General features: G+C 35.3%; 4 protein-coding genes across 4 annotated transcripts in view; 2 read left to right on the top strand and 2 right to left on the bottom strand.

Moving 5' to 3' along the window:
• The window catches only part of LOC144435326 (zinc finger ZZ-type and EF-hand domain-containing protein 1-like), a 63,780-nt gene extending 57,791 nt beyond the window's left edge, over nucleotides 1-5,989 (top strand). Inside the window, exons 69-75 of the mRNA XM_078123921.1 lie at nucleotides 58-229; nucleotides 874-961; nucleotides 1,209-1,265; nucleotides 1,669-1,785; nucleotides 2,707-2,893; nucleotides 3,115-3,186; nucleotides 3,528-5,989. Of these exons, the coding sequence (XP_077980047.1) occupies nucleotides 58-229; nucleotides 874-961; nucleotides 1,209-1,265; nucleotides 1,669-1,785; nucleotides 2,707-2,893; nucleotides 3,115-3,186; nucleotides 3,528-3,620 (786 nt within the window). The 3' untranslated portion in view covers nucleotides 3,621-5,989. The remainder of the gene's footprint in view (nucleotides 1-57; nucleotides 230-873; nucleotides 962-1,208; nucleotides 1,266-1,668; nucleotides 1,786-2,706; nucleotides 2,894-3,114; nucleotides 3,187-3,527) is intronic.
• Nucleotides 5,990-6,034: 45 nt separating this feature from the next.
• Nucleotides 6,035-11,919, bottom strand: LOC144435588 (uncharacterized). The gene is made up of 5 exons (XM_078124176.1): nucleotides 11,784-11,919; nucleotides 10,940-11,205; nucleotides 10,097-10,486; nucleotides 9,438-9,536; nucleotides 6,035-8,268 (listed from the first exon to the last, which is right to left on the bottom strand). The coding sequence occupies exons 2-5, from the start codon at nucleotides 11,160-11,162 to the stop codon at nucleotides 7,979-7,981; spliced, it is 1,002 nt and encodes a 333-aa protein (XP_077980302.1). The 5' UTR covers nucleotides 11,163-11,205; nucleotides 11,784-11,919; the 3' UTR covers nucleotides 6,035-7,978.
• Nucleotides 11,920-12,174: 255 nt separating this feature from the next.
• On the top strand, nucleotides 12,175-20,751 carry LOC144435627 (DNA polymerase delta subunit 2-like). The gene is made up of 10 exons (XM_078124222.1): nucleotides 12,175-12,677; nucleotides 13,270-13,391; nucleotides 13,875-13,998; nucleotides 14,677-14,791; nucleotides 15,089-15,284; nucleotides 15,772-15,852; nucleotides 16,746-16,903; nucleotides 17,675-17,802; nucleotides 19,641-19,742; nucleotides 20,221-20,751. The coding sequence occupies exons 1-10, from the start codon at nucleotides 12,491-12,493 to the stop codon at nucleotides 20,385-20,387; spliced, it is 1,380 nt and encodes a 459-aa protein (XP_077980348.1). The 5' UTR covers nucleotides 12,175-12,490; the 3' UTR covers nucleotides 20,388-20,751.
• Nucleotides 20,752-24,422: 3,671 nt separating this feature from the next.
• LOC144435260 (sorting nexin-8-like) overlaps nucleotides 24,423-27,100 on the bottom strand; it is a 29,565-nt gene continuing 26,887 nt past the window's right edge. Inside the window, exon 13 of the mRNA XM_078123848.1 lies at nucleotides 24,423-26,995. Within this exon, the coding sequence (XP_077979974.1) occupies nucleotides 26,852-26,995 (144 nt within the window). The 3' untranslated portion in view covers nucleotides 24,423-26,851. The remainder of the gene's footprint in view (nucleotides 26,996-27,100) is intronic.

The following is a 27,100-nucleotide window of genomic DNA, read 5'->3' as shown; positions in this document are numbered from 1 at the left end:
ATCCCACAGCAAACTGTTAATAATCAGTCCATTGTGCTTTTTTCTTCTCTGTTGTAGGATAAAATTAACATTCCCAATGCAATCTTTCTAACTGTTAAGTTTGATGCAAGATGTGCTACAGAGGACGGTTGTGATGAGTTAATTATCTCATCTAGTCCTGATTACAAACAAGATAAACATGTCTTCAGTGGCTCAGCTAGAGACAAGTGGATTGATTTTGATGTACCTGGTAAGTCCACAGGAAATGGGAGAAATGGTGGTGGTGGTGGTGGTGGTGGTGGTGGGGATGGCTCAGCTATAGCCAAATGGATTGATTTTAATGTACCAGGGGAGTAGTTCACAGAAAATGGTAGAGGGGAAGTGCAGCAAAGGCGAGGGGGTGCAGCTACAGATAGTTGGATCAATTTTGGGGTTCAGCTAGAGACAGGTGGATCAATTTTGATGCATCAGGTTGGTCCACAGAAAATGGGAGAAGGGAGGAAGGCCAAAGGGGAGGGGAGGGGGTTCAGCTGGTGGATCAATTTAGATGTACCAGGTTAGTCCATGAGAAATTCAAGAAGGGGGTAAAGGGGAGGTGGAAGCAAGAGGGTTATAGTGCGATGGAAGTATATGTGTTTGGGGATACAGGTGACTACATCAGCCTTGGTCAAGTTTCTCAACCAATTAAGTCTTGTGTTTACAAGTGTGTCAATATTTCTATGTTGTAAAAGAAATCTGTTCATGATATTTATCACTATTGCCTTATGTCTGTTGAATATATGTACTACGACACTTTTATTTAAAATATTGAAAAGGTGTTCAAAAATCAGGAAGAAATGGAAACTGTGTCATCTTTGATATCTGATTCAGTAATTTCACTTTCTATAATTTTAGGAGACACCTTGTACTACAAGTTCTCATCAGACTGTAGTACCAATGACTGGGGATACAAGTTTACTGTCACTGGTGGCAAAATGGGAAGGTGAGTGTCAATTTCATCTGATATTTATTGTACTCCCTGTGTAGTATTTCATGTTGCAATGTGTGTCTTCTGAGCTCTATGTTCATTTTACCAAATCTCTGTTTTGGCTAGTAAGTCACTGTCTGTCGTAAAAGGGATTAGCGTTCAAAAAAGGCGATTTACTGTTTGGTAATGATGATCTTAAAGACAATTTTCAGTATTCGATATTTTGATTAACTGTAAATTGTGTCTTGATTATTTGATACAGGTTTGAGACTGGTTATGTGTTGTTGAACACTATACTAACAGAGAGTTCCTTATCACAGTGAGTATAAAATATCTTGAGTAGAAGTGAAAAAAATACTACCAGTAACCAATGCTAGCAATGAGTATCTGTGTCTGTTGAAATAAATTTGTCGATATGGTTACCACTGAGGGAAGCCCTCATGTTAAACCAGGAGGAAAACATAGTAACCCGGGGAAAACCTGCATTGTTCAGCAGCAGGGTCAGACAGAGCTTACTTCTTACATACAGACCTGGTTAATTTTGAATCAAACCCAGCTGGCATCAAGCAGGCTTGAACCCAGACTGGAATGTTAACAGAACAACTGAATTAGAATATTGCCTAGTCATAGCTTTACTAAGTTGCTTTTATCCAACTGAATGTCAATATTTTCTATTTTTATCTTACTTATATCTGTAACATACAATTTTTACCTCGTATCAGGAAACTGCCTCTGGATGAACTGTGGTGCTGGTTGGTATATGTGTCATGTAGACAGACTGGGCAGCAAAGACTCAAAGTTATACAGCTAATGTTGAGGATATTACAACTTTTATCTAGGTACGTATGGCTGGTTTGATTCGTTGTATAACTATGGTCATTCAGCCTTTGGTTTACTAAGATAGACACAAACTAAAACTATTGTTGCAACATAATGATATACAACAGTGATAAGCTAGGGATGCGTCTCTGAAAATTAGTTTATTTCAAGTTACATGAACTTGCAGTACTGTTTTGGGACTTTGAGTGTTTCTGTTTATCACAGGGTGATTACATTTGCACAAAAGTGGAACCGCTATTGAGTCACCCACTTGGGTAATCTACCACATTGAAGAACAATAGATTTAGTTTGTGTCTATCCATGGATGTAGTCCCCTAATACATCCGTGGTCTATCTTAGTAAACTGAAGGCTGGATTACCAGTCATATACGTAGCTATTGACAGTATCTGTTGGAACTAAAATGACGTCAATCGTGCAATTTATTATTTACTGAAAGACTGGGAAAGACAGCTGCTGTCATGATGGTGTGATGACATAACATATTGGGTTAAATAAGGTAATATGCTGAACCAGATAATTGTACTTTATTTGGAAATTGCTGATCCAAATTATGTTATAGCATGCCATCTAAACCAAAATGAAAGCAATACCCATAGTATATGAAGTGGCCCAGATGCATTATCTGCAAAAAGTTGAAGTCTGTTCAACTACATGAAGTGTTCAACATATGTGCTGTAACACCTATGGAGGCAAAACGGTAGTATTACAACAGCGCCCTCAAAGGCCACTTCCGAAATTTATTTCGTTTTAAAATTTTGATCTGATTGTGGCAGTAGCACATCCATGACAGCTGCCACATCCAAAGTCATATCCCACCCATCTAATGACAATACATTGCTGTCAATGCTTATATCGACGCTAATAAATTTGTAATACAGTTTTGTTGGTAACACATTGCCTGTCTATATCTTGCTAACAGTGTATCCATGACATCAGCTACACCCGTAGATAAATCCCACCACCCAGATCTGACTCTTCTAAGACCACTGTGGTTGTTACTCAACAAGATGGCAAAGGAAACTCCTAAAGACAGCTCTACCAAGATTCTACCACCTGTACAAAGAGCTCTGACGGAACTATTCCTATGGGCTGAAAACCTAGCAATGGTATGTCAGTGCATTATTCTTTTGGCATGGACAATTCAAATTTGTGACAAACAGACAGACAGACAGACAGACAAGTAGTATTGCATTATAGATACATAAGTAGTATGTGTAAATAAATTGGATGGATGGAGGGAGGGAGGGAGGGAGAGGTGGTTGGCTACATAATATAAAGTTGAAATACAGAGATGAGATTGTTTACATGATATTGCTATGATTGACAGGAATGGGGAATACAGGAAGAGTACATGGTTGCCATGGTAGATGAAGAAGACCTCAAGAAGGTGGCAGCCCAGGTAAGTACTTACACTATGGTATTTATAATTAAAAACCGGTCAAAAGTGCCAGTATTCCAAACATAAACAAATTGAGTATTCTATCACTGAAATTTCCTTTTATGATATTCAACAAATAAAGATTGGAGTTGAGAATGCAAGACAACAACGTATCTATTACCATGTTATGCTGACAGCATCATCGTAGAAAATATACTTTCAAAATTTCTTTCATGACAGTGTTTAGACTATTCCGGCTCAAGAAAATGTCATGACAGAGTCTAATACAACCTTTGTTTTACTGTCTGCAGGCAATACAGAATGGCAGACAGAATGTAATAATGCCTTGTTTTTCTCTGCAGGCCATACAGAACATAGCAGCCCTTGGAATGGCTCTAGGAATCCCAAACAAAGCTAGTGATGCCTTCAGAAAAGTTAAGCCTGTAGCCGTCTAAACTTAACCTTATCAGCACATATTGTATTGATCATTTTGTCATCTTACCCCAATCTGTTGGTACCTGAACACGATTTTTTTTCATTTTACCCCAGTCTGTTGGTACATTAACATGATTTTGTCATGTTTACCCCAATCCACTTTGTCATTTTCGGAACCTTACATACCTCCCAATCTGTTAGTACCTCAACATGATCATTTTGTCATTTAACCCTCAAAATGTCGGTACTTTCAGGCAATTACTTTGTCTTCATTATTTATAAATCCAGATCAGATATCATCAATCCTTATCATACACGTATTTACACCAGGAAGTCAAATGATTTTGTACAAAGACGTGGTGTGTGTGTGTGTGAAGTCTACGAAATCAAACTGGAATCATACCATAAGGTCATATATACAGACACCAACCATTGCTAGGGTTTACAAAGGGGTACAAGAGAAAGTCTTGTAATTTTGTATGGTAGTGCTAATGTCAAACAAAATATCAATAATATACAGAAAACAGACATGCAAAAATTTCATCACATTAAATTATTATGACAAGTAAGGAAATTATAGAAGTAGATTTTTGAAACAGTATGGCTTGATATATTGAATTTGCTAACGTGAACATGGGACAAAGTATTGCATGACATATGTTAACAGAAACATCCACAGTAGTACACAGTTGTATGACTTAGCAATCTGATTAAAATCTGATGTAGGGAACTTGGTGTGATTTCTTTATTTACCTCCTACTTTATTGTCATTTGTTCTTTTTTTTTGTTCTGTGAGCACCTGATACCTAAATCTGACACAATATACCATAGGAGTACTCGTACCCAATCTCGTACTTACTTACATGTAGCCAACCAGAAACCGTCTTACACTATAACACTCAACATTCAAAATTGAAACAAAAGGGAACCACCAAACAATAATGATAACACTGTCGTCTGTGCTCTGGGCTTGAGCTCTTTTCAAACGTAGCATTCTGAAGTACTGTACCCATATATTTCGGTGCATGACGCGCTCTCATTCGTTGAGTGAAGTCACTCAACGCTATCATTTTATCCGAGAACACCTATGGTATTGTGTCAGATGTAGGTATCAGGCACTCGCAGCACAAAAAACAACAACAAAGGCCAATAAAAGTTGGAGGTAAATAAAGAAATCATGCGAGGTTCCCTATATCAGATTGTATGACATACATACTTTTCAGAAATAACTGTTAATCATTGTACAAGGTGGTCTTTAAACAATTGACACAACTCATACCAGGAATGGGAATGTTTTAGCAGTACTTATTTGCCTACAAGTCATATTACTATCATTTACACAGAGTGCTGTCGAATATAGTAGTAGAAATATTATGACTGAAGTAATGTTTTATGAATGTTTGAAATCAATGCAGGGGATTTTGATGTCAGAATGCAATGCCACTTAGATATTAAAACCAAGTGTAGAATAGTGGTTATGTTAGGGGGTCTAATCCTATCCCTATCCCTGCTGTATCCTAACCCTAACTCCTTAGTTTTGATAAGAATATGCATCTTTTGCACAGTTAATCCACTTAAATGTTCCACATTCTTAATAAAATTCAATTTATTTTTTTTTTTTGGGGGGGGGGAGGGGGGGTCAAACTGACCCTTATCCTAACCCCCTAACTTTGCTACAACTTGTATGTTTTATATAGCCAGTCCACTGTTTTAAATTGACAATTACACCACCTATTAAACTGACAGTACCTGGTCATTAGGTTTTATGAAATAAAGACATGATATATACTTTATATCATTCTTGCTGTGGGTGTCAACTTCAACGATTGACAGGTTTCATTTTCAGTTTTTTCTCTACGTTTATTCAAGTAATAGTTGAGTTATTCTTTCACTTTAACCCCCAAAGATCAAATATTATGTTGTAAAATGTCTGTTTTCTTACACCATTTCTATCTTTATGTTTCTTTTAATCTTTGAATAGTTTTCACAAAATCCTTGTTGCTAGTTGGCCACCAAGGAAGAACACCGTGATGATGTCATCACTAATTCTCTTGCACTATGTCAAAATCCCCTTGTATATCCCATAATGCTTGCCATTTACAACTTTTTCAAATTGTTGTATGTAAATTTTGGTCAAAATTTTTGTGATCAGTGTAGTTTTGTTTGTTTTTATAATATTACAGTTTTTAAAGTGTATGTTTGTTAAAACGTCGTCCCTCCCTTCCCATTTGTTTCCATGACAACCCCTCTATTAGTTATTCCACTGTGCGGATATCGGATCACTTTACCCTCAATCAAGCATAGTCCAAGGGTTCGTGTTCAGTATTGTATATAACTGGGTTGATATAACTTTTGTTTTTTTTCAATAAATGTAACTTGAACATGTAAACTTTGCCTGCAATGTTGTTTTTATTTTGTACAAATGTTTTCAACTTACATTCAACATTACACTTAGGACCTGGTGTCTATAACAGCACCACAAGGAAAAAATATTAAATAACAGAACTGCGACACCACAAAAAAACAAACTCTGTGTTCATTTAGTGGAGGTTACACTTTGAAGGCTTAGCTATAAATACAACCTCAAAAAAATACACACATCATAAAAATTATACTCCAAGAACCATTCAATGTAATACAGTTAAAGATAGTTACATGTAAATGACCACACTTGTCAAGGTACAACAAATAATTCACAAACTAAAAAGTAATAATAATTATCATCATAGCTAAATTCCTTGCTTTGAAATTTAACACTTATAATGGACATGACAAATGTAAAATGTGTCCTACACACAGACTTAAAATTAGAAATATCGATAGATGAGAAATAACAATTCAACAAATAACCAGTAACTTTGAATGCCACTCCTGAAACCACTGTAACAGTAACTGTAAAAAGGCAACACTTTTTAGGTGTATTTGTTCAATATGGCAACTTATTATATCATTCTACATGCCAAAACATGTTTAATTACTCCATGCCTGCACTATGTAGCCAAGAATAGCGGCATAGATAAAGATATTGAAAAACAATATTTCAATCCTGACATTTGATACACATGGCACATACTTAAAGTATTATTATTAATATGAATGTATTTTTTATCACATGGTCTCATTAATGATTTAAGTCTAAACACCATTTTGGGGAAAATTTTAAAATTTGGTTCTGTTTTTTTCATCATAGGTTTTAGTAAACAGCACAGACAAGATTCTTACTTATCTGTGGTTACATCTACTGTGCACTGGACATACAGTGGTAATATTAGTTAAAAATAACCTTTGTTTTGTACGTCAGCCTAAACACTAGAATAATACTGGTATACATATACATTTGTACTAGCAGTATCGTCATGGAACAGTACAAGGTAGTGGGAATATTTTCAATTTAATATTCCTTTGCAGCATATATGTTATCTACTGATATACAGTATAGTATACTAAACTGTCATGAGGGAAAAAAGAATAAAATTTTGATTATGTGAAAGTAGACTGTGAGATACATTCCACCCTCAGCAGCCTCCTCTTTCTGTGAGGGGTTGACAGATGTGTGAGGGTGCCCCGTCATGGCGTACCTTACAGACTAATGTGAAAAATGCTTGGTAAAATCTATCTTCAAATGGTTAGATTTGATATAAAAAACTAGACTGAATTCTGTACAATATTGAAAGAATAATAATATGATTTATGGTAGAAATCTAAGAAGTATTTAAAAATTTTAGATTAGATAAAATACTGTATTTACACATTTATATTGATACTGCCAGGGATGAAATGTTTATTCACATCTAATAACTACATTTTTTTCACACAATCATTTTTTGTCCTGGTCTATTGCTATGTTTTCTTGACAATGAACTTATATTTTTACCAAAACTGAAAATGAAAAAAACCACAAATATCACTTTCTGATATGTACTTTCCTTTTCTTTACTTTTCAAATTTTTTGTATGAAACTCACTTTCTCCTTAAAATACAAACACACACAAATGTTTAGGTGAATAAATACATCCTGTTAAATTCACTATCGGTCATACATTCCATTCGACATTGCAAGAATCACCATGGTGTATGGCTCATCATAACTTACCAAACTGTCCACTGTTTGTGAACAACAACAATTGCAAACAAACACGTCTGTAAACTCTGTAATGAAAGTGATGCACTTTAAATGCTAACATTTATTAAATGGCGATACAAAAATCTGACTCAGTTATGGTAAACTTCACGCTGACTATGTACACAACATTTTAAAACTTACTTATTCAACATGATAAACTTACTTCATAAACCTCAACAACATCACAAAAATCGTGGTGGACAACACACGATTTCTTCTCTGTATGAAATTCAATATATTGCCTGCAAATTCATTTCAAATACTGAGAACAATCATGTCAATATCATTAGCTGGTATTTTGGAGTCAGTTTCCTCCCCAGCTACTCTGAACACAACATCAGCATTGTACGGAATGGTGACACTTCCAAGTGTGGAATGCCACAGCCAGCCAGCACCTCCCCGCCGGTACATTGTAATGGTAGCTTGTGGAACATAGCCAACAATTGCCCACAGTGAACTCATTGTAGCATTCCTCTGATGGGAGAATTGTATCATTTCTGTTTCCCCACGATTTGGACTGAAGTGAGCACAGCCTTTGAAATCACCTATAAAAAAAATTAAAAGTAAATGGGGCATGAGATCACTATGGAAACCAAGTCAAAGCATATTGCTACAATAAATGAATACCACATGCTATAAAACAGTTTTGAATTAATCTTGGCTACATACCAAACCATCATGATTAAAGGGGAACACCACTCCAGGAAATAAAAGTATTTTCATGAACTTTGGGTTCTGGAGAGTCATTTCACAGTCTTACATCACCTATGGGTGAATGAATATTCATGAATCCTAAGTGTCTATAACCTTCAATAAAAAGGTCATGAATATTCATTGTTCAACCATTGCATAAACATTTCTGCTGACTCCCATGGGGTAAGGCTGGAAAGATCTTCAAATGAGGCACAACTTTAACTTAATGTTTCTCTGAAATTGTACATCATGTAGGTGATGTAAAACAATGAATTGACCCTCCAGAACCGAAAGTTTATGAAAATACCATTATTAACTGCGATAGTGTTCCCTTTAATAAGATATGCATCAACAGTCTGATCACTATGGTACACAACTTCCTTACACAAAACTTTTGTTATATTCAAAATAATTTAAACCCCTAATACCAGTCTTACCAACTTTGTTTTTTCTGTCACTTGTACAGTGCATTTATGATTATTTTTAATGTAAGTGCACTTTATAAGAAATAAAGATTATGATTAAGATTAAGATCTTGTACAGCCTTCCATTGATTAAATAATACTAATGTTAAATAATAATGTTAGTTTTTATATAGTGCTTTCTCTGCTCAAAGCACTTTACAATTATTACCCATGGCTGGGATCTATAGCGGCACAATGGTCCTTTATACTTCCTCAACTCCTTGGGGAGCATACAATCCATTGCAGCCTTTATACGCACATAGGATTTAAAGCATTCAAACTGCAACCTCTATCCTACCAGGTCCCTAATTATACAGCTGGGTTGACTGAAGCACAGTTGTGGTTCAAATCTTGCCCAAGGACTTTTAGCCACTCGGAAACAAACAGCAGTAATGGGGCTCAAACCTGCAACCTGCAGATTCCAAGCCAGCCACTCTAACTATTTGCCCATCACAACTCCACAATATAGCAATGGTGCAATACCATTGTTACTGTTACCATACTTGATTGCTTTTACCGCATTTTTTGGAACTACTGTGAGTTTTTTATCTACGCACCTTCTAATAATTTGCCTCCATTGAGATGTACAACATCCCATGTACCAGTTTTAATCAATATGTTTCTAGCAGCCTCCATCATGGCATAGGACAGTTGACCTGTCAATCCAACCAAAAAAAAAACACAGTCAAGTACAACAATGTACCTACAGTCATTTCATTGTCAAAGTATTACTATACAACTATGGTTGAAGAAAAGCATTTACAATTACATGAATGTAGGTCAAGTTGTTTTTCACACAAACAAAGTAATTCACAACAGATACAGGAAAGCAACACAAAAATGTAACAACCAATGTCCTTGTGCAATGTTTGAGTCTCAGGGTTTTTATAAAGTTTTGTGACCTTTTGCTGAAAAATTATGATTTTTTTATATGACTCCTAAAAAAATAGGAAAGCCTTTTTAGGACACTTTTAGTTTTGGATTTTCACATTAGTAATTCTATTACAGTGTCGATAAGGCTAAATGTATAAACAAGGAAGTGTGTTGTAGTCCTTAATAAACTAAATGCTAGAAATGGTTATATTTGATTTAGTTACTGAAATGCTATCAATGACACAGGATTTCACTTCCTTATTTCAATTTACACTCTCTGATATGCAGCTACTACTACTATTCAGAATTCTCTCTCTCATTTTGATAGAAAACATTAACTTACCTGAAATGATAGCAGGTATGATAGAGCTTGTCATTTTGCCCAGTAAACTCCATTGGAACGATTTCACAAAATATGACAACGTTTCTGGTAGTATGACTTCTGGGATCCCTGCTATCTTCTCATTCAGCTTAACACGCTGGTTCATAAACACCACACGTGGATGGAAGTACTTGTCTTTCAAACAACAGCCATTTTTGATGAGCTGACTCCGAAGCAGCTGTGTTTTAGCTATAATGGTATCCATTGCATTGCCATGCTGTGTGTCGTATTCCACCGATGTGCCATTGTCTCCATGGTAGACATGTTTCCGTTGCAGCCAGTGATCACCTTTCTTACTTAATTTGACCTCACCTGACCAGTTTTTTACCTCAATAGTAAATATTCCGTATGCTATTTGAATACAAAACGGGGTCAAGGAAAAATTGATATGATTATAATGCACCAGACAAGTCAAGGTCAGGTTTATCTTTTCACAACAAGTCAACTGAAGGTCAAACATATATTGTCAAGACAGTTTGGATTTGCAATGCAGAGCTTCGTTGCACTGGTGAACTTATTTCAGACAATGTTGCCAATGTTGTTGTTATAATTCTACTAATTATATCTTAAAACAAAGCAAAAAAAATGTGTTGTTTAAAATTTTCTCTACTATAACATAATAATCAAAAAGAAATATTGCCTTTCACCTACTCTGTTTGTCATTATACTTCACCTGAACCTATTTTCTGAACTGAAAATTAATCAATTTTGAAATATCCACGGTCTTGAAAAAGTCATTCAATTTTTACATTTATAATATATTATTTATTCAGGAATTGAAATTTACAATATGATAATTCTTACCTGTGAGTACAACAATGTCGATTTCATGTCTTCTGGTATGAAATGCATCTGGTATTCGTAATCTACAGAATAAATCACTTGCTGGGACTTGACCTTCTGTTTTAAGCCTTTCCACTAGAGTATTTTCAGCATTTCTACTTGCTTTCATTTGTTCATCTTCTGGGTGTGCTGGAGGGTTGCTCACCTGCTCAGCTTGCACTAATCGACTGTTTAATCCAAACATTTTTCTATTAGGTTTCTCTTATTTCCCGTTTCCTATTTCCTGTCTGGAGTGAAATAAATTTTAAGGTCAAATCAAAATAAGAATTTCAGGCTACTTCCTATCATGTGTGGGGGTTTCTGTCACTTTGGCTGAAAATCCATTTTGGAAAAAAAAAATCATCTTCCATTTTATCGACGTTGAGCTTCTTATCAATCGGCAAGAGTTTCTTCTTTCATTTGGCATTTGAAAACTATCAGCAAGTTTTTTTAGAAATGGGACAATGAAACTCTTCCAAAAGCTTCCCATAAAAGGTCACATCACAAAACGACTACTGTTTTGGTCCGGTGTTTTTGTTATTGATTGCAGATAAATCCCACATTACGAATTTACGAGCTAACTGTAAAGTGGTACCGTGTTATTTTATAACTAGGTTGGTAATGCAACACTAGAAAGTCCTTCCTTCGCAACTTATCGGCTCATTTCTATTTTTGGCGTATGATTGTGTCAGTGTTATTGTGTTATGCAGCCATTGTGTGCTGTGGCCAGAACCCAGCTGTGTAACTCAACTTACGTGTTTACTTCGTGCGCAATAAAGCATACGTAAATTATATAAAAACAGTGGGAATTTCATTAAAATCTTACCATAAAAAGCACTGGGATGGGTCCCGTCTCATTCTTCACATCTTTATCAGAACTTTAGGACCTTAAAAAATCACCATTTCTGTGAGCGCCGAGTCGCCGCCGTAAATCTATCTTTATTATCAGCGTTCGCTCCCGATGTAAACAAAGAAACTCATGACGCAATGAAAGGGAATCCCTACAAATCACGCGTGATTATGCGAGAGTCTTTAAATCGGGTGTTTTTGTTGGCATATTACAATTTTATCGGCAAAATGATATCCCTAGGATTAATCCATTCCTACAATATACAATCTGTAATCTGAAAGTGTCCATGTAGAGTTGATAATTCAAATAATTAAAGCTCAGAAGTTTGACTGGTGCTCATGTCAAAGGTCAGAGGTTGTGGGTTAGGTGGCGCGAAAAGGGAATAATGTACGAGACTAGAATTGATAGGTTTAGAAAAGCTTGAAAAGGGACAGAGTAAGTTTCTTCTGTTTCATGACTTGAAGAGTGGAATGTGTTGATTGTTATTAGACACCAACTTGGATTCATTGATTTCGAGGACCAGGTGAATACTTGCTCCGAATCTGAAGTTGCTTGGCAAATTTGAAACAGCCAATCTCGTATCTTATCATATGGTCTGCAGTACTTTGAGTTCTTCCAATTCCATTGATGGTAGAGCTTGTTATTTAATTCCTACAAACAACATTTGATCAAGATATCGAACAATGTCACTACTGAAGGAACCAACAGAGGAACAAGTCGAGTTTCAGCGTCCGTCGTGTTCGTATGAAAACTTGTCCGACAGATTTCGTCTGCGAGATTCAAGCTTCAGTCGTCAGTATGCACATGTGTATGCAGAACGTCTACTGTCTATGAGACCTATGCTAACTAAAGCGGCTAAAAATAAATGGGGTAGGTATTATGGCTTGAAAAGTTACTTTCGCTTTCTGCTCTAGTGCGTCTTTCTTGAGTCTCTTTTTTTTTTTTTTTTTTTTTTTTCAAATCGAGTTTATTCATTTTTTTTGTACAAAGTATTCATCCCAACGAACTTGCTTGCAAGATTACAAACTAACACACACATACCACAGATGGACAAAGCAAAAAATATATCACTAAACTAATTAAAATGGACTAACAAAAAGTTAAAGACAAGCTGTTACTATAAGACAGCGAAGAACATTTAAAAAAAATCTAAATTCTGAAGTCATTGACTCAAATCTGATTTCATTGATGGTGGCAAACTGTTCCTCAGAACAACACCTTTATAGTGGAATGTACATGTATGTGTCAGTCATAAACCTTCTCTATAGAGGGAATGATACACTCTATTCACAATATTTGTCTTCATTCTGCATGACAGTGTCACTATAATCAGTGTTTTTGCTCAGGTTGGGGAACCCCAGTAACAGAAAGGGGTAAAGGGATAGAAATGGCAGTGTGTGAATAGCAAACTAGTTTTTTATGACAAATGTTGACTTTTGACATAATTATTGTAACATCCCAGGAACAGATATCTCCATCATGAAGTTATGTGACCTGAGAATAGGCAAGAAGTGTTGTGTAACTGGTACACTGTTTAAACATATGGAATTGAAACCAAGTATTCTAAGAGAGATTAGTGAAGAGGTAGGTATAATAATTTCAGTTTGAACTAATGTGTGTCTACTCTAGACTTTGAAGTGTAGATATTGGTTGTGTTCTGATAATCTGTACTACTAAGATTTAGGATGTAAATTATTGGAGCACATAAACCACAAACAGACAACTTAAATTGAAAAAGAAAAGAGATCATTTATATACTTCTAATGAATAGCAATAATGGGAAGTTCGGACAATAAGCCGTTTTTTTCATTTCACGGCAGATCTCACGAGATCCTGTGTGAGCCATTGCACCCATAGCAACCACTTGAGGGTTGTCAAGCTGAAAGTATCAAATGCTTAGCAACACTGTTGTTCTCAACATCAGCGCACATGGCCACGGGGAAAGTTTAACCATGATCTCGTTTGCCAACCGTTGTTGCATATCTCCCGAGATCTACAACGAGACATAAAATTCCTTATAACATTGGTTTTATTGTTATTGTTGTTTGTTTATTGTTGTCATTTCAGCACAATTTGATGCCGCAACCAGTGAGACAAAAATTTACTGATGAGTCAGATCAGCTGATATTAGAAGATGAACTACAAAGGATTATATTGGTCGGTTGTCTAGATGTGAAAACAGCTGTTACAGGTCAGTGTTGATGATGTCATAGGTCAATATTGGTGGTGTCATAGGTCTGTATTGATGATGTCATAGGTCAGTTTTGATGATGTCATAGACCTGTATTGATTTTACAGGTCTGTATTGATGTCATAGGTCAGTCTTGATGTCATAGGTCAGTATTGATGATGTCATAAGTCTGTATTGATGATGTCATAGGTCAGTATTGATGATGTCATAGGCCAATATTGATGATGTCATACATGTAGGTCAGCATTCATGATGTCAGGTGTGTATTGATGATGTCATAGGTCTGTATTGATGATGTCATAGGTAGGTATTGATGATGTCATATGTCAGTATTGATGTCACAGGTCAGTATTGATGATGTCATAGGTCTGTAGTGATGTCATAGATAGGTATTGATGATGTCATGTGTCAGTATTGATGATGTCACAGGTCAGTATTGATGATGTCACATGTTGGTAAAAAAACATTACTGTCATAGATCAATAATTATTATTGAGATCAAAAGTCAGTTTTTAGGAATAGCCAATACTAATGAAATCACAGGTCATTTTTACAAAGTCAGTAATATCCTAATACTGATATGAAGTGGCAGATCAAAATAAGAAAGCTTCTTAGTGGTGCAGTGGGGGGAAGAAGATATGCTCTGATAATTTGAGTGTCATTTCTATTTTCTGACAGGTATTATAGTAACAGTGTATGGTTGTGAGATAGACGGCGGTAAATTCCAAGTGGATGATTATTGTTATGCTGAATTACCAGAACAGATACCACCAACACTGACAGAATCTGATAGGTAATTTTAAACTTTGGTGTCATTTCTACATATCTATACCACTTGGTCAGTTGTGTGGCTATGGATTATTAGCTGTAAATGAAATGTGAAAAAAAATCAATCAAATCAAAAGTTATACATATCACAGATATCACATCTATTTGTACTGTGCCATGAGTAGTATAGATCATTACTTAACTTTGAATTTCAAATTTGAGTTCTGGACTTAAGCCACAAACGACCATGCAATGAAATTAATCATCAATTCACAAGAATCTAATTTTAAACTTCAATGTCTGAAATTTGTCTCTACATCAGATATGTAGCATTGATGTCTGGACTTGGTATTGGCAAAGAAGGCCACCATTTGATGGGTTTACAATTACTGGTTGACATGGTAACGGGACAGCTGGGTGATACGATGGATCAGGAGAAGTTTTCTAATATTGTACGGGTGATAATTGCTGGTAATTCACTCAGTCGCAGTACACAAGACAAAGACGTCATCACCACGGTTAGTAGGTTTATAAACATCTACATTTAACAAAGGTAGTCAAATTGTTTGCATTTTTTATTAGACTAAACTGTACTAAATTTTTTTGTTATACTGTTCAAATACATGCCGTGGAATATTTAAAGTTTGACACGAACTGTACTCTTTAATATTTTTTTTCATTCATTCATTCATTCATTCATTTATTTATTTAATTTATTTTTTGTTTGGTTGTTTATTTTTTGTTTTTTTTAAATATTTTTAAACAAATTTTACATTTTTAAAAAAAAAAATTTTTTTTTTTTTTTAATTTTTAATTTTTTTTTTTTTTTTTTTTGGGGGGGGCGTTATTGGTTAATGTGCTGATGTATTTGAACATTTGAAAGTAGCTCGTCATTAAAAGAAGGGGTTTCTCTACCATAGTAATTACAGCTTGAGACAATTACAGGTATTACATACAGGGTTTTGAAATTGTTTTGACTTCACTTTTCTGATTTTAAATTTGTAGGCAAAATACCTGACAAAGAAGACAGTTGCAGGTAGTGTTGAAGGTGTCAAAACATTGGATGATGTTCTAACTCAGTTAGTGGTAAGATAACCAACAAGTAGTTGCTTTATACTTGAAATTTAGTTGCACAAATTGTATTTGGAAAGAACTGACAAATTGTTTTCTATAGAAATATATTTGAAGAGATATTTGAAATCCAAGAATGGCATGGTGGAAATTTTAATTCTCTTAAAATGTCAAATCTAGAAGTAGCATTGATGTGTGAAATTTTTTTCTGATTTATGCAATGATCACAAAATCACAAACAGTAAAAGATAGAAAATAAACTTTATCCTCAATATCATAACTTGGCCAATTTTTCAGATCATAAAACCAGTAAAGTTTTTATCAGGCTAGCCCTACTTAGTTCAGTGTTTCTTGTCGTAACACATCAAAACTGATGGGCCAGTTGGTCTGTTAACAGTAAAAAAAAAGTTTGAAAAAAAAAAGTTTGAAAAAAAAAGTAAAAATAGTAAGTGTATGAGTACATGTTAGTACTGAGTTCAATTCATACTTGTACTTCAACAGTTTGAATGACTTAGAAATGACAATTAAAAGTCAAGGAAATTTTGAACCATTTGTTTTATTGAGTTTCCAGAATTTCAGCAGTAAACTGTAATTTTGACTCGGATACAAACTTGTGAGTTTAACATCTGACAATTGGTGAAGTTGTGATTTTTTTTCTAATCCTGCTGTAGAGGGCATCAATTTTTTTTTTAAATTCACCAGATTGAAAACATATAGGGTCGGTCAGGTCAGGAGATACATAGAATGAAGTAAGTTCACCCTCACAACTGAACTGAGGTTCATAGTTACCTGCCAAGACAGAATAATGTTGTACAAATCAAACGTTCTGAAAATAGTATATCAATCATTGCTCAAACTCTACAGCTGTGCTCCACGAGATTGGCATTATTTTTGTTTTTGTTTAACAGAGTTGTGTACCAGTGGATTTAATGCCTGGAGAGTACGACCCCGCCAACTATACTTTACCACAGCAGCCATTACATCGGTGTATGTTTCCACAAGCCATGGTGTATCCTACGTTACAGACAGTCACTAATCCATATGATGCCAATATAGAAGGAATCAGGTACAGACAACCTTTGCTTCATCCTTCAACTACCCAACCTTCTTTTCTTTTCTTTTTACACAACTGCCGACATCAGAGCACGGACGAACAGAACCTGTTACAGACAGGGAAAGTAAACAAATGAATTGGATTAATAACACTTGGGCTCAGAAAGTAGGAACAACAGAGACTTGTATTACATTCCATCATTTGATAAGAACAGTTGTATAACCTTTACACAATAGTTCACATTCACAAACAAATTTCTAGTTCCCTGGCATTTCATGTACACATAAAGATGTCATAAAACTGTTCTTATCAAACCATGGTGTGTAATACAAGTCTCTGCTGTTCCGACATGCTGTGCCAATTGTTATTAATCCAATTCAGTTGTTTACTTTCCCTGTTTGTAACACTATAACAGGTTCTGTTTATCCACAGTCTGATGTTGGCAAGTGTAACATTCAAATCTTTCAATTCAGAATTGGTATGAGTTTCTTTAGAAATACAGAGAATGGGTGAATAAGAGTTAGTTGCAAGTCTGTTTGAATGTCTTCACAAATTGTTTCAAGTTTTACACATTTATAGATGGCAGAGATATTTGACAGATATGTGCATTATCAATGGTCTATGTTGACATCTAAAATTTGTAACATTTACCTATAGAATTCAAAAATAATATTTAGTTTTCATCTGCCTGTAATCTTTGGTAATATATTGGTTAATTCATAGTTTCTGTATTGTACTGTTTTAGTCATATTTTATAATATTGTTTAATAACTTGATTGACAGATTCCTGGGGACGTCAGGACAGAATATTGATGATATCTATAGATTTAGTTCCATGGAAAATACATTGGATATCCTGGAAAAAACCTTACAGTGCTGTCATTTAGCACCCACAGCACCAGATACATTAGGTGAGTTTGTAGAAAACCTTACAGTGCTGTCATTTAGCACCCACAGCACCAGATGCATTAGGTGAGTTTATAGAAAACCTTACAGTGCTGTCATTTAGCACCCACAGCACCAGATACATTAGGTGAGTTTGTAGAAAACCTTACAGTGCTGTCATTTAGCACCCACAGCACCAGATGCATTAGGTGAGTTTATAGAAAACCTTACAGTGCTGTCATTTAGCACCCACAGCACCAGATGCATTAGGTGAGTTTATAGAAAACCTTACAGTGCTGTCATTTAGCACCCACAGCACCAGATACATTAGGTGAGTCTATAGAAAACCTTACAGTGCTGTCATTTAGCACCCACAGCACCAGATGCATTAGGTGAGTTTATAGAAAACCTTACAGTGCTGTCATTTAGCACCCACAGCACCAGATGCATTAGGTGAGTTTATAGAAAACTTTACAGTGCTGTCATTTAGCACCCACAGCACCAGATGCATTAGGTGAGTTTATAGAAAACCTTACAGTGCTGTCATTTAGCACCCACAGCACCAGATACATTAGGTGAGTTTATAGAAAACCTTACAGTGTTGTCATTTAGCACCCACAACACCAGATACATTAGGTGAGTTTATAGAAAACCTTACAGTGCTGTCATTTAGCACCCACAGCACCAGATGCATTAGGTTAGTTTAAAGAAACCTGACAGTGCTGTCATTTAGCACCCACAGCACCAGATACATTAGGTGAGTTTGTAGAAAACCTTACAGTGCTGTCATTTAGCACCCACAGCACCAGATGCATTAGGTGAGTTTATAGAAAACCTTACAGTGCTGTCATTTAGCACCCACAGCACCAGATGCATTAGGTGAGTTTATAGAAAACTTTACAGTGCTGTCATTTAGCACCCACAGCACCAGATGCATTAGGTGAGTTTATAGAAAACCTTACAGTGCTGTCATTTAGCACCCACAGCACCAAATGCATTAGGTGAGTTTATAGAAAACCTTACAGTGCTGTCATTTAGCACCCACAGCACCAGATACATTAGGTGAGTTTATAGAAAACCTTACAGTGCTGTCATTTAGCACCCACAGCACCAGATGCATTAGGTGAGTTTATAGAAAACCTTACAGTGCTGTCATTTAGCACCCACAGCACCAGATGCATTACGTGAGTTTGTAGAAAACCTTACAGTGCTGTCATTTAGCACCCACAGCACCAGATGCATTAGGTGAGTTTATAGAAAACTTTACAGTGCTGTCATTTAGCACCCACAGCACCAAATGCATTAGGTGAGTTTATAGAAAACCTTACAGTGCTGTCATTTAGCACCCACAACACCAGATACATTAGGTGAGTTTATAGAAAACCTTACAGTGCTGTCATTTAGCACCCACAGCACCAGATGCATTAGGTGAGTTTATAGAAAACTTTACAGTGCTGTCATTTAGCACCCACAGCACCAAATGCATTAGGTGAGTTTATAGAAAACCTTACAGTGCTGTCATTTAGCACCCACAGCACCAGATACATTAGGTGAGTTTATAGAAAACCTTACAGTGTTGTCATTTAGCACCCACAACACCAGATACATTAGGTGAGTTTATAGAAAACCTTACAGTGCTGTCATTTAGCACCCACAGCACCAGATACATTCGGTAAGTCTATGGAACACCTTACAGCACCCACAGCACCAGATACAGAAAACCGCTATCTTTGCAATATATTACACACCATTTACAAGACATAATTCTCAGAAGCATCTCTTGTAAGACTGAGCGTAAAGTTTTGTGGATCTAATGTATATCTCTTTGTTATGATTTGTTTTTATCTCATGTGTTTGTTTCCAGGTTGTTATCCGTTCTATTCTGAGGATCCATTTATCCTGACAGAATGCCCTCACATCTACTTTGCTGGAAATCAACCTGAGTTCCAGTTTAAAGTTGTTGATAGTAAGTGTTCAAATTCATCACATTTTATTTGTTAATTCCAAATTTCCATACCAAAGTTTGTAGCCTGTTTACGACACTAATGACTTGCGGTATATTATCTTGGCCTAAGCTGGTAACTAGAATTGCTGTAATTGCGGTTTGAAAATTTCAATGTATAAATTCTCAATCAGATTGCCGTTACCATGGAGTATTCAAATATATGCAGATGAAGAATATGCAGATTAACACATGCAGTTGAGCGTGTGTTAATCTGCATACACTTCATTTGCATGTGTCATCTGCATATCTTTGAAAACTCCATGGTGACGACAAGTTGATTGAGCATTTATACATTGAGATTTTCAAACTGTATAAACAGCTTTTTCCAAATTGTAGTTACAAGCCTAGGTATGAGAGATTTCAGGGAATATATCGTAAACAGACTAAAAAAACTGTGTGGTTTTCACTCAATCCTTCATGTGTTTCTTGTTTCTTGCAGGTATAGCTGGTCACAAAGTACTGCTGATTACTGTACCAAAGTTTGTAGACAACAGTGTATGTGTTCTTGTTAATCTACGTACACTTCAATGTGAACCTGTCATGTTCTCCAGTCATCTCACACCTCAATCCAATGGACACAGTGATGTTGAAATGGATGAAGCTTAATACTACATGTAGAATTTTATAAACACTATATTCACTATTACAGCACTGGCAAGCTAAGCATTACTTTTGCCCTGTCAACATGAACGAATTGTATGTCAACATAAACACGCTTAACTTTCCACTACTGTAACAACAACATTCTTGGTGGTAAGAACTTTCACCAAAACCAAAATAATTAATTCTAGATCAGTCACATATACTGTACTACATATTGTGATGTACCTCAAATCTGAAAATGAATAAACCTGAAAACAAAAAATCGGACTACTTTCTGTTGAAAACACTGTATCATGAGGGTGTGCACGGGATGTGATGTAGTACCCTAATGAACTGTAAGGTAGGACGTACTTATCAATTATCTCAATTTACACCCAAAACATTTCAATTTAAGATTTGTACCATCTCTAGGTTGTAGAGACTGACAGAATTAAAGAGAACGCCACTCCAGGAAATAAAGGCATTTTTGAAAACTTTGGGTTGTAGTCATTTTATGATTTTTACATCACTTACATTATGTGCAATTGCCGAGAAATACAAATTAAAAATTATTGGCCGTTTGTTAGTGGAAGCCCTTACTAGCAGTCATGCTTTCTCTCATTAATATGGAATGGTTGAACACTGCATATTCATGAGTATGGAACGCTTGCACATTGAATATTCATGATTTGCCTTGTATTTTGTTGCCTACCATAGTAAATTTACATGCCACGACTACCATGAAGACCCCCCCCCCACCAAGACATTTTATATATTGCACAACTGAACACAGACACTCGTTGAAAATATATACATACAAATCACTGTATTCATATACATTTATGCAAATAAGCCAGTCATACAATAGACACTCATTTACATACAAATCAGTGTATTTGCATACATTTGCCAGTAAAACATGATACATTGAAAATATATACATACAAATCACTGTATTCATATACATTTATGCAAATAAGCCAGTCATACAACAGACACTCATTGAAAATATATACATTTCCCTTTATTTCATGTATTTTGGTAGTAATACAGAACAACAGGAATGAAGTGTACATTTTGACATTGATCTACTGTGACTAGTACTTATAATGACTGACATGCTAAACAACATTACAACCCTTTTATCTGCTTTTTTAAAAACTAAAGTCTCACAAGTATTGGGGCAAAGATATTAGAAATCAAAACTTTCAATACGGAAATAAAACATTTTGCCAAAAAAAAAAAAAGTACTGCTAATAAAATCAACATTTCATGCATCAGTAGGAAACCATATTAACATGGTTTACTTGTCCCCTCAAGGTCAAAGGTCAATATAATTTACATATAGGTTCAGTATCCCAGGTGTAAAATCAAATCTATAGGCAAGAAATAAAACATGTCTGAAGAGTGAACATCTGGTATCCATTATATGAACATCCTTTGTTTTGACATTAATTTGTAAGTTTGGCGTGCTGTTCTACATTCAACACAATGTCTGCCATTTGATAAAATCACAAAATAAGCATAGTTGAACATTGATATTTCCGTACAAAGTCGTATTTCATTGTAATGTTGATCACAATCAAGTGTTTGAAAATAAAATCAGCCAATTTACTCTTTAAGTTAATTCAGTATACAGTTAATACAAAGTGAACTTGCGTGTTGAACACTTTTCAGATGATGGGTTAATAAAAGTAGTATTCCACTGGTTTTGACGGGAATATCCATTTAATTCTTACGTGTTACAGTGCTTGGTACAATCCTAATACCTAGCACAGACTATATGTAATCATTCTAGACTTGTTTGAAGAAGTATCAAGTCTTAAATATTCAAAGACATATTTATTTTAAGACTTGTGAGTGACAAAGTGGGCATGTTGGCACAACAGCAAGAATTAAAGTTTTGGGATGAAAGGACTGAACTGGTGTGTGTGTGTGTGTGTGTGTGTGTGTGTGTGAATGTGAAGTGTTCATAAAGTCAAATAAAATGACCTGTGTTCTCATATGGAGCAATAAGCATATGGCAGAGAATACGCTGACAAATACAACATACTGATCTAGACACAGTTGTATAGAAATTACAGTTTGACTGCTAAATACAGCATACTAATCAAGATAGAATTGTTCAGACAATATGCTTTGGACTGTCAAATACAACGTAATACTCGAGATGATGTTGTTCAGAGATAGACATTCTACCCGGTACTAGGAGCTATATAACCTATAACATTTTTTCTCTAGACTGCTCACCTAATATGCAAGCTGTATGTTAGTTATGAACCCTTCAAGTGTGTGTATTGTTGTTCCTAGAATTATTATTTTGTTAAACTTTCTGATGTTTATCAACTTTATGTATGTATTGTTTTAAAGTGTCAATATGGATGACAAATTATTTTGGATTTTTAATTTATAAAACTACTTTACTATATGTGTCCACTTGAAAAAGCAGTGTGAAACTACATATGTACCAAGTCCTTGTTTGGAACTCAATAAATTAATTTTTTTTTTTTAAAGTGTGTGAAGTGTTTGTTATTGTACACATAATAATAACATTTTCCCACACTATTTTAGCTTTTGCAATTTATTGAGTTACAAAACATGGACTTTGCCAATGTTGGAAAACAAGGTAAAGTTGTTTTATATATTAAAAATACCGCCAATGGCGTTGTAGCACAACTGTAGTTTTTAAAAATGTTTATCCATATGCTAGTCTATGCTAACAATAGGTGTTTATTTGCTGAATAACTATCCAGTTGCCTATCCAACCATGTTGCTATCTTTACGATAAATGCTATCATTTGGCTGTTGCTATGGGCGTGGTCATGTTGTTAGATACATTTGCATACATTTGTGTATGTTTTTGTTCACTTGTGTATGAATTCCTGATATTCTCTTTGCAATATACGTGATCATTTGGCTGTTGCTATGGGCGTGGTCTTGTTGCTAGGAAAATTTACATACATTTTTTGAATGTTTATTCAATTGTCTATTAAACCCTGTTGTTATCTTTGTGAAATACACCACCGTTTGGCTGTTGCTATGGGCGTGGTCATGGTTACTAGGGTATTTGCATACATTTTTTTGAATGTTTATTCATCTGTCTTTCTATTCCTGTTGTTATCTTTGCAATATACGTGATTATTTGGCTGTTGTTATGGGCGTGGTCTTGTTGCTATGCAAATTTACATACATTTTTTGGATGTTTATTCAATTATCTATTAAACCCTGTTGTTATCTTTGTGAAATACACCACCGTTTGGCTGTTGCTATGGGCGCGGTCATGGTTGCTAGGGTATTTGCATACATTTTTTGAATGTTTACTCACTTGCTTACCAGATGATGTTGTTATTTGACCAAAATATACTGCCATTTGGTTGTTGCTAAAGGGCGTGGTCATGGTCGCTAGGGCCAATTTTGTCAAAATGTTTTTAAGAAAATCTGCAGAATAACAGTTTCAGAAACATCTAGCCAAGTTTCAGACTAACTGACCAAGTACTTTTTGAGATATAAGTTTTTGACCAAAAATGAACATTTTTACACCTAATTTGCATATCACTCACGGAATCATGGTATGCTTAATACTTCTTCGTCCATACATCCCTAGATACATTCCCATTAAATTTCAGCCCAATCTGCTCAGTAGTTTTAGAATTATAGATTTTTAACCAAAAAGACACATTTTTAGCCCTAATTTGCATATCACTGATGGAATCATCCCGTCATGAACAAATCTTACTTTACATCCCCTTAAGAATGTTCCCACCAAATTTCGCACCAATCTGCCCAGTAGTTTCTGAGTTTAAGTTTTTTGACCAAAAATCAAATTTTTTGACCCAAATCACACACCTGTGATGTGATCATTTTGATTTGAACAATTTCCCAACTAGACACCCAAAGTAATGGACCCACCAAATATCGTGGCAATCGGTTCAGCGGTTTTTGACTTTAAGTTGTTTACACACACACACACACACACACATCCACACACACACACACACAGACAGACAGACGCCGGGCGATCCCTATAGCACTACTGAACAAGTTCAGTTGTGCTAAAAATCTAAAATAAATACCCTTCGTTCTCCATATGGCCACTTTAAACACAAACATGTCCTTGAACGCAAGGCAGCGTAATTACCCTGAATGTCTTCCTGAATAAACAGTTATCAGATTCTGAACTGAATGAAGAAATAACTACATAACACAGAATGCCAAACCATGTGGATGTCTCCAGTCATGTGAAGTTCTGCCATAGATGGGTAGTCATCTTCAGTAGAATCACAGACAGGGAAGAAATTCGCCCTTGTCTGTGGTAGTGTGAAAGCTCTATCATAGGTGGGTATAACTTTGGCCCACAAACATGTCACATTATTTTGAACTCAGAAAGAATATGTTTTTAATAATTAGATTCTGTATATTGCTTCTGACGTTTTCTATATGAATCAACCACATAAAAAGTTAACAATAAATATTTAGGTCAAAACATAAATATGATTTATTTTCGCATCTGACTACATTTTGATATATTGAGTTGTGTAGTGCTGTCACTCTAACTGTTGTATAGATTTATACTTAGTGTTCATTCTTCTGATTGGATGATTTCATGATTGGTACTCAAGATATTACTTAGCCAACCAATGAACAGTACACTTTTAAAGATGAATTGCAGCTGACACTATTTCATTTTAGACTGGTCAAGTTGTGGTTTGGATAGATTGATTGATTTGTGATGTTATCGGTTTGTGAATAAAAAAGCCTGAAATCTTGTGTGACTGCGAAATCTCCCATGATTGCATAACTGTTTTGATTTAGAATCTTAACTGGGCTCTTCTGCTTTTACCGGTGCCAATTCACCACTGGTAATTATGTTAATTGTGTGAATGATTGGCAGGGGAAATGACCGATCAGGGTGAAATGTCTTGTTTAACATGATGTAAAGGTTCACCTCACAAATTACCATGGCAATTTACATTTTAATGTTAAGACCTGGCATTTACATAAAGATTACAGAAATGTATGACAGCACTAATTTCAGACTCTGCAAGTTAAATTTTAGTCACATTCAGCCGATCCACTGAGAAGAGAATTATCCAAGGCTACTTCTCTGGTAAAGATAGGGAGAACTAACAAAGAAAGCTTATGTTATAAGTTATCATAGTATCGATCCATAGCAACTGGCAGATGACATTTGACCTGAGTCAGGTGACCTTTTGAATCAGGTGACAGGTAATAAGAAAGCACCTCTTTATGCTAATAAGTACATGTTAATCACTTCTCATGAATAATTAACATCAATCATGACATTTCTATACGGAAGAGACTAGTCTTGATTACGATTAAAATGGTTGTGCAATCACGCGAGATCTTGCAGTCGTGCGATATGTCAGTCTTTTTATTCACATATTGATAAGAAACATCACAAATATATTAAACTCTCGACTTTGACCATCTAACTTCATATCTTTACAAGGCATATTTTGTTTTCTAAACTGGGTGTATTTTTTGTATTTTGGTGTGACTACTATATCGTCATAACTGATCCTAGTGAAAACATTATCAGCAACATAGGGGGTCAGAGTGGAATGAAAAGTCTTCATGTTGTGTACTGATGTTAAAAAGTTGATGTGAATGTAAGCATAGAAAGTGTCCACTGTCTATGATCTAAGTAACATAGATGTGCCGTGTACCTATTACCTACATATTACTTACCCTATATGTAATGTCTTATCTTGTATTCATAGCTATGACTGCATAAAAAACATTAGGCCAATTCAAGTTATTTTTTAAGTTGGCAAAGTTTTTTTTACTTTGCATCATGACAATTTTTTTTTTCAAAATCAAGGTGAACTAGAAGTACAATGGCCTATTAAATTTTATTCGTATATTCAGCCTCCAATTTTTTTTAAGTTGCAGAGATAGAGCACATGAAAGGCAGTGAAATTTTAACAAACTATCATGGCAAATGTTAGACAGTGAAATGTTACATGAAGGTACCAAATGCAAGATTGTAGACAGAGTTTCCAAAACAAAGGTGACAAAGTATGCAGACAGACTTTCAGAATTTAGAAAATTTTGCAACCTTATACTTGCAGTCTTGAATTTCCCATCAAAGTTGTGTCGATTTTTTTTTCCTACCAAAAATGTATGTAGTCCGGCTAAATTAATTCCAGTAAAAATGACACATAGTCTGCAAAAATTATTTCCTGTCATATATATGACAATTTCCCCTAAAATTACCGTGTAGCATGTCAAATATTTTCCCTCCAAAATGACACGTAGTCTTGTCAAATATTTTCCCTCCAAAATGACACGTAGTCGTCAAATGTTTTTACACCCAAAAGATGCCTAGTCTGCTAAATTCCTTGGCTGAGCCAGAATTTATTATATATTTTTTTAATTGCTTTTTAAATTTTACTTAAAACTTGAGTTTTGCTATTTGAAAAGTTACTTCATTAATATACCTATAATATAAATTGCACATAGATTCCCTACGGAAATGATGGGATACGGTCTGATGTAGGTGACGCTAATGGTGATGCAATGGGACTACCAGGGTTGGACTTTGCATTTGATACATTACTCGGAATCAGGGTATTCACTTTGGGTTGAAGGTCTTCCCATAGTGTGAAAATCTGAAAGATACATGAAAAAAACGAAAGAAATGTAAGACATCAACACAGAGGGCTATGTGTTTGGTAACATCTAATTTTAGAAGTACTGTCTACATGCATTCTCCT

This window comes from Glandiceps talaboti, chromosome 5, assembly GCF_964340395.1.
Source record: "Glandiceps talaboti chromosome 5, keGlaTala1.1, whole genome shotgun sequence".
Taxonomy (NCBI): Eukaryota; Metazoa; Hemichordata; class Enteropneusta; family Spengelidae; genus Glandiceps; species Glandiceps talaboti.
This window is presented reverse-complemented; position numbering and strand designations above follow the sequence as displayed.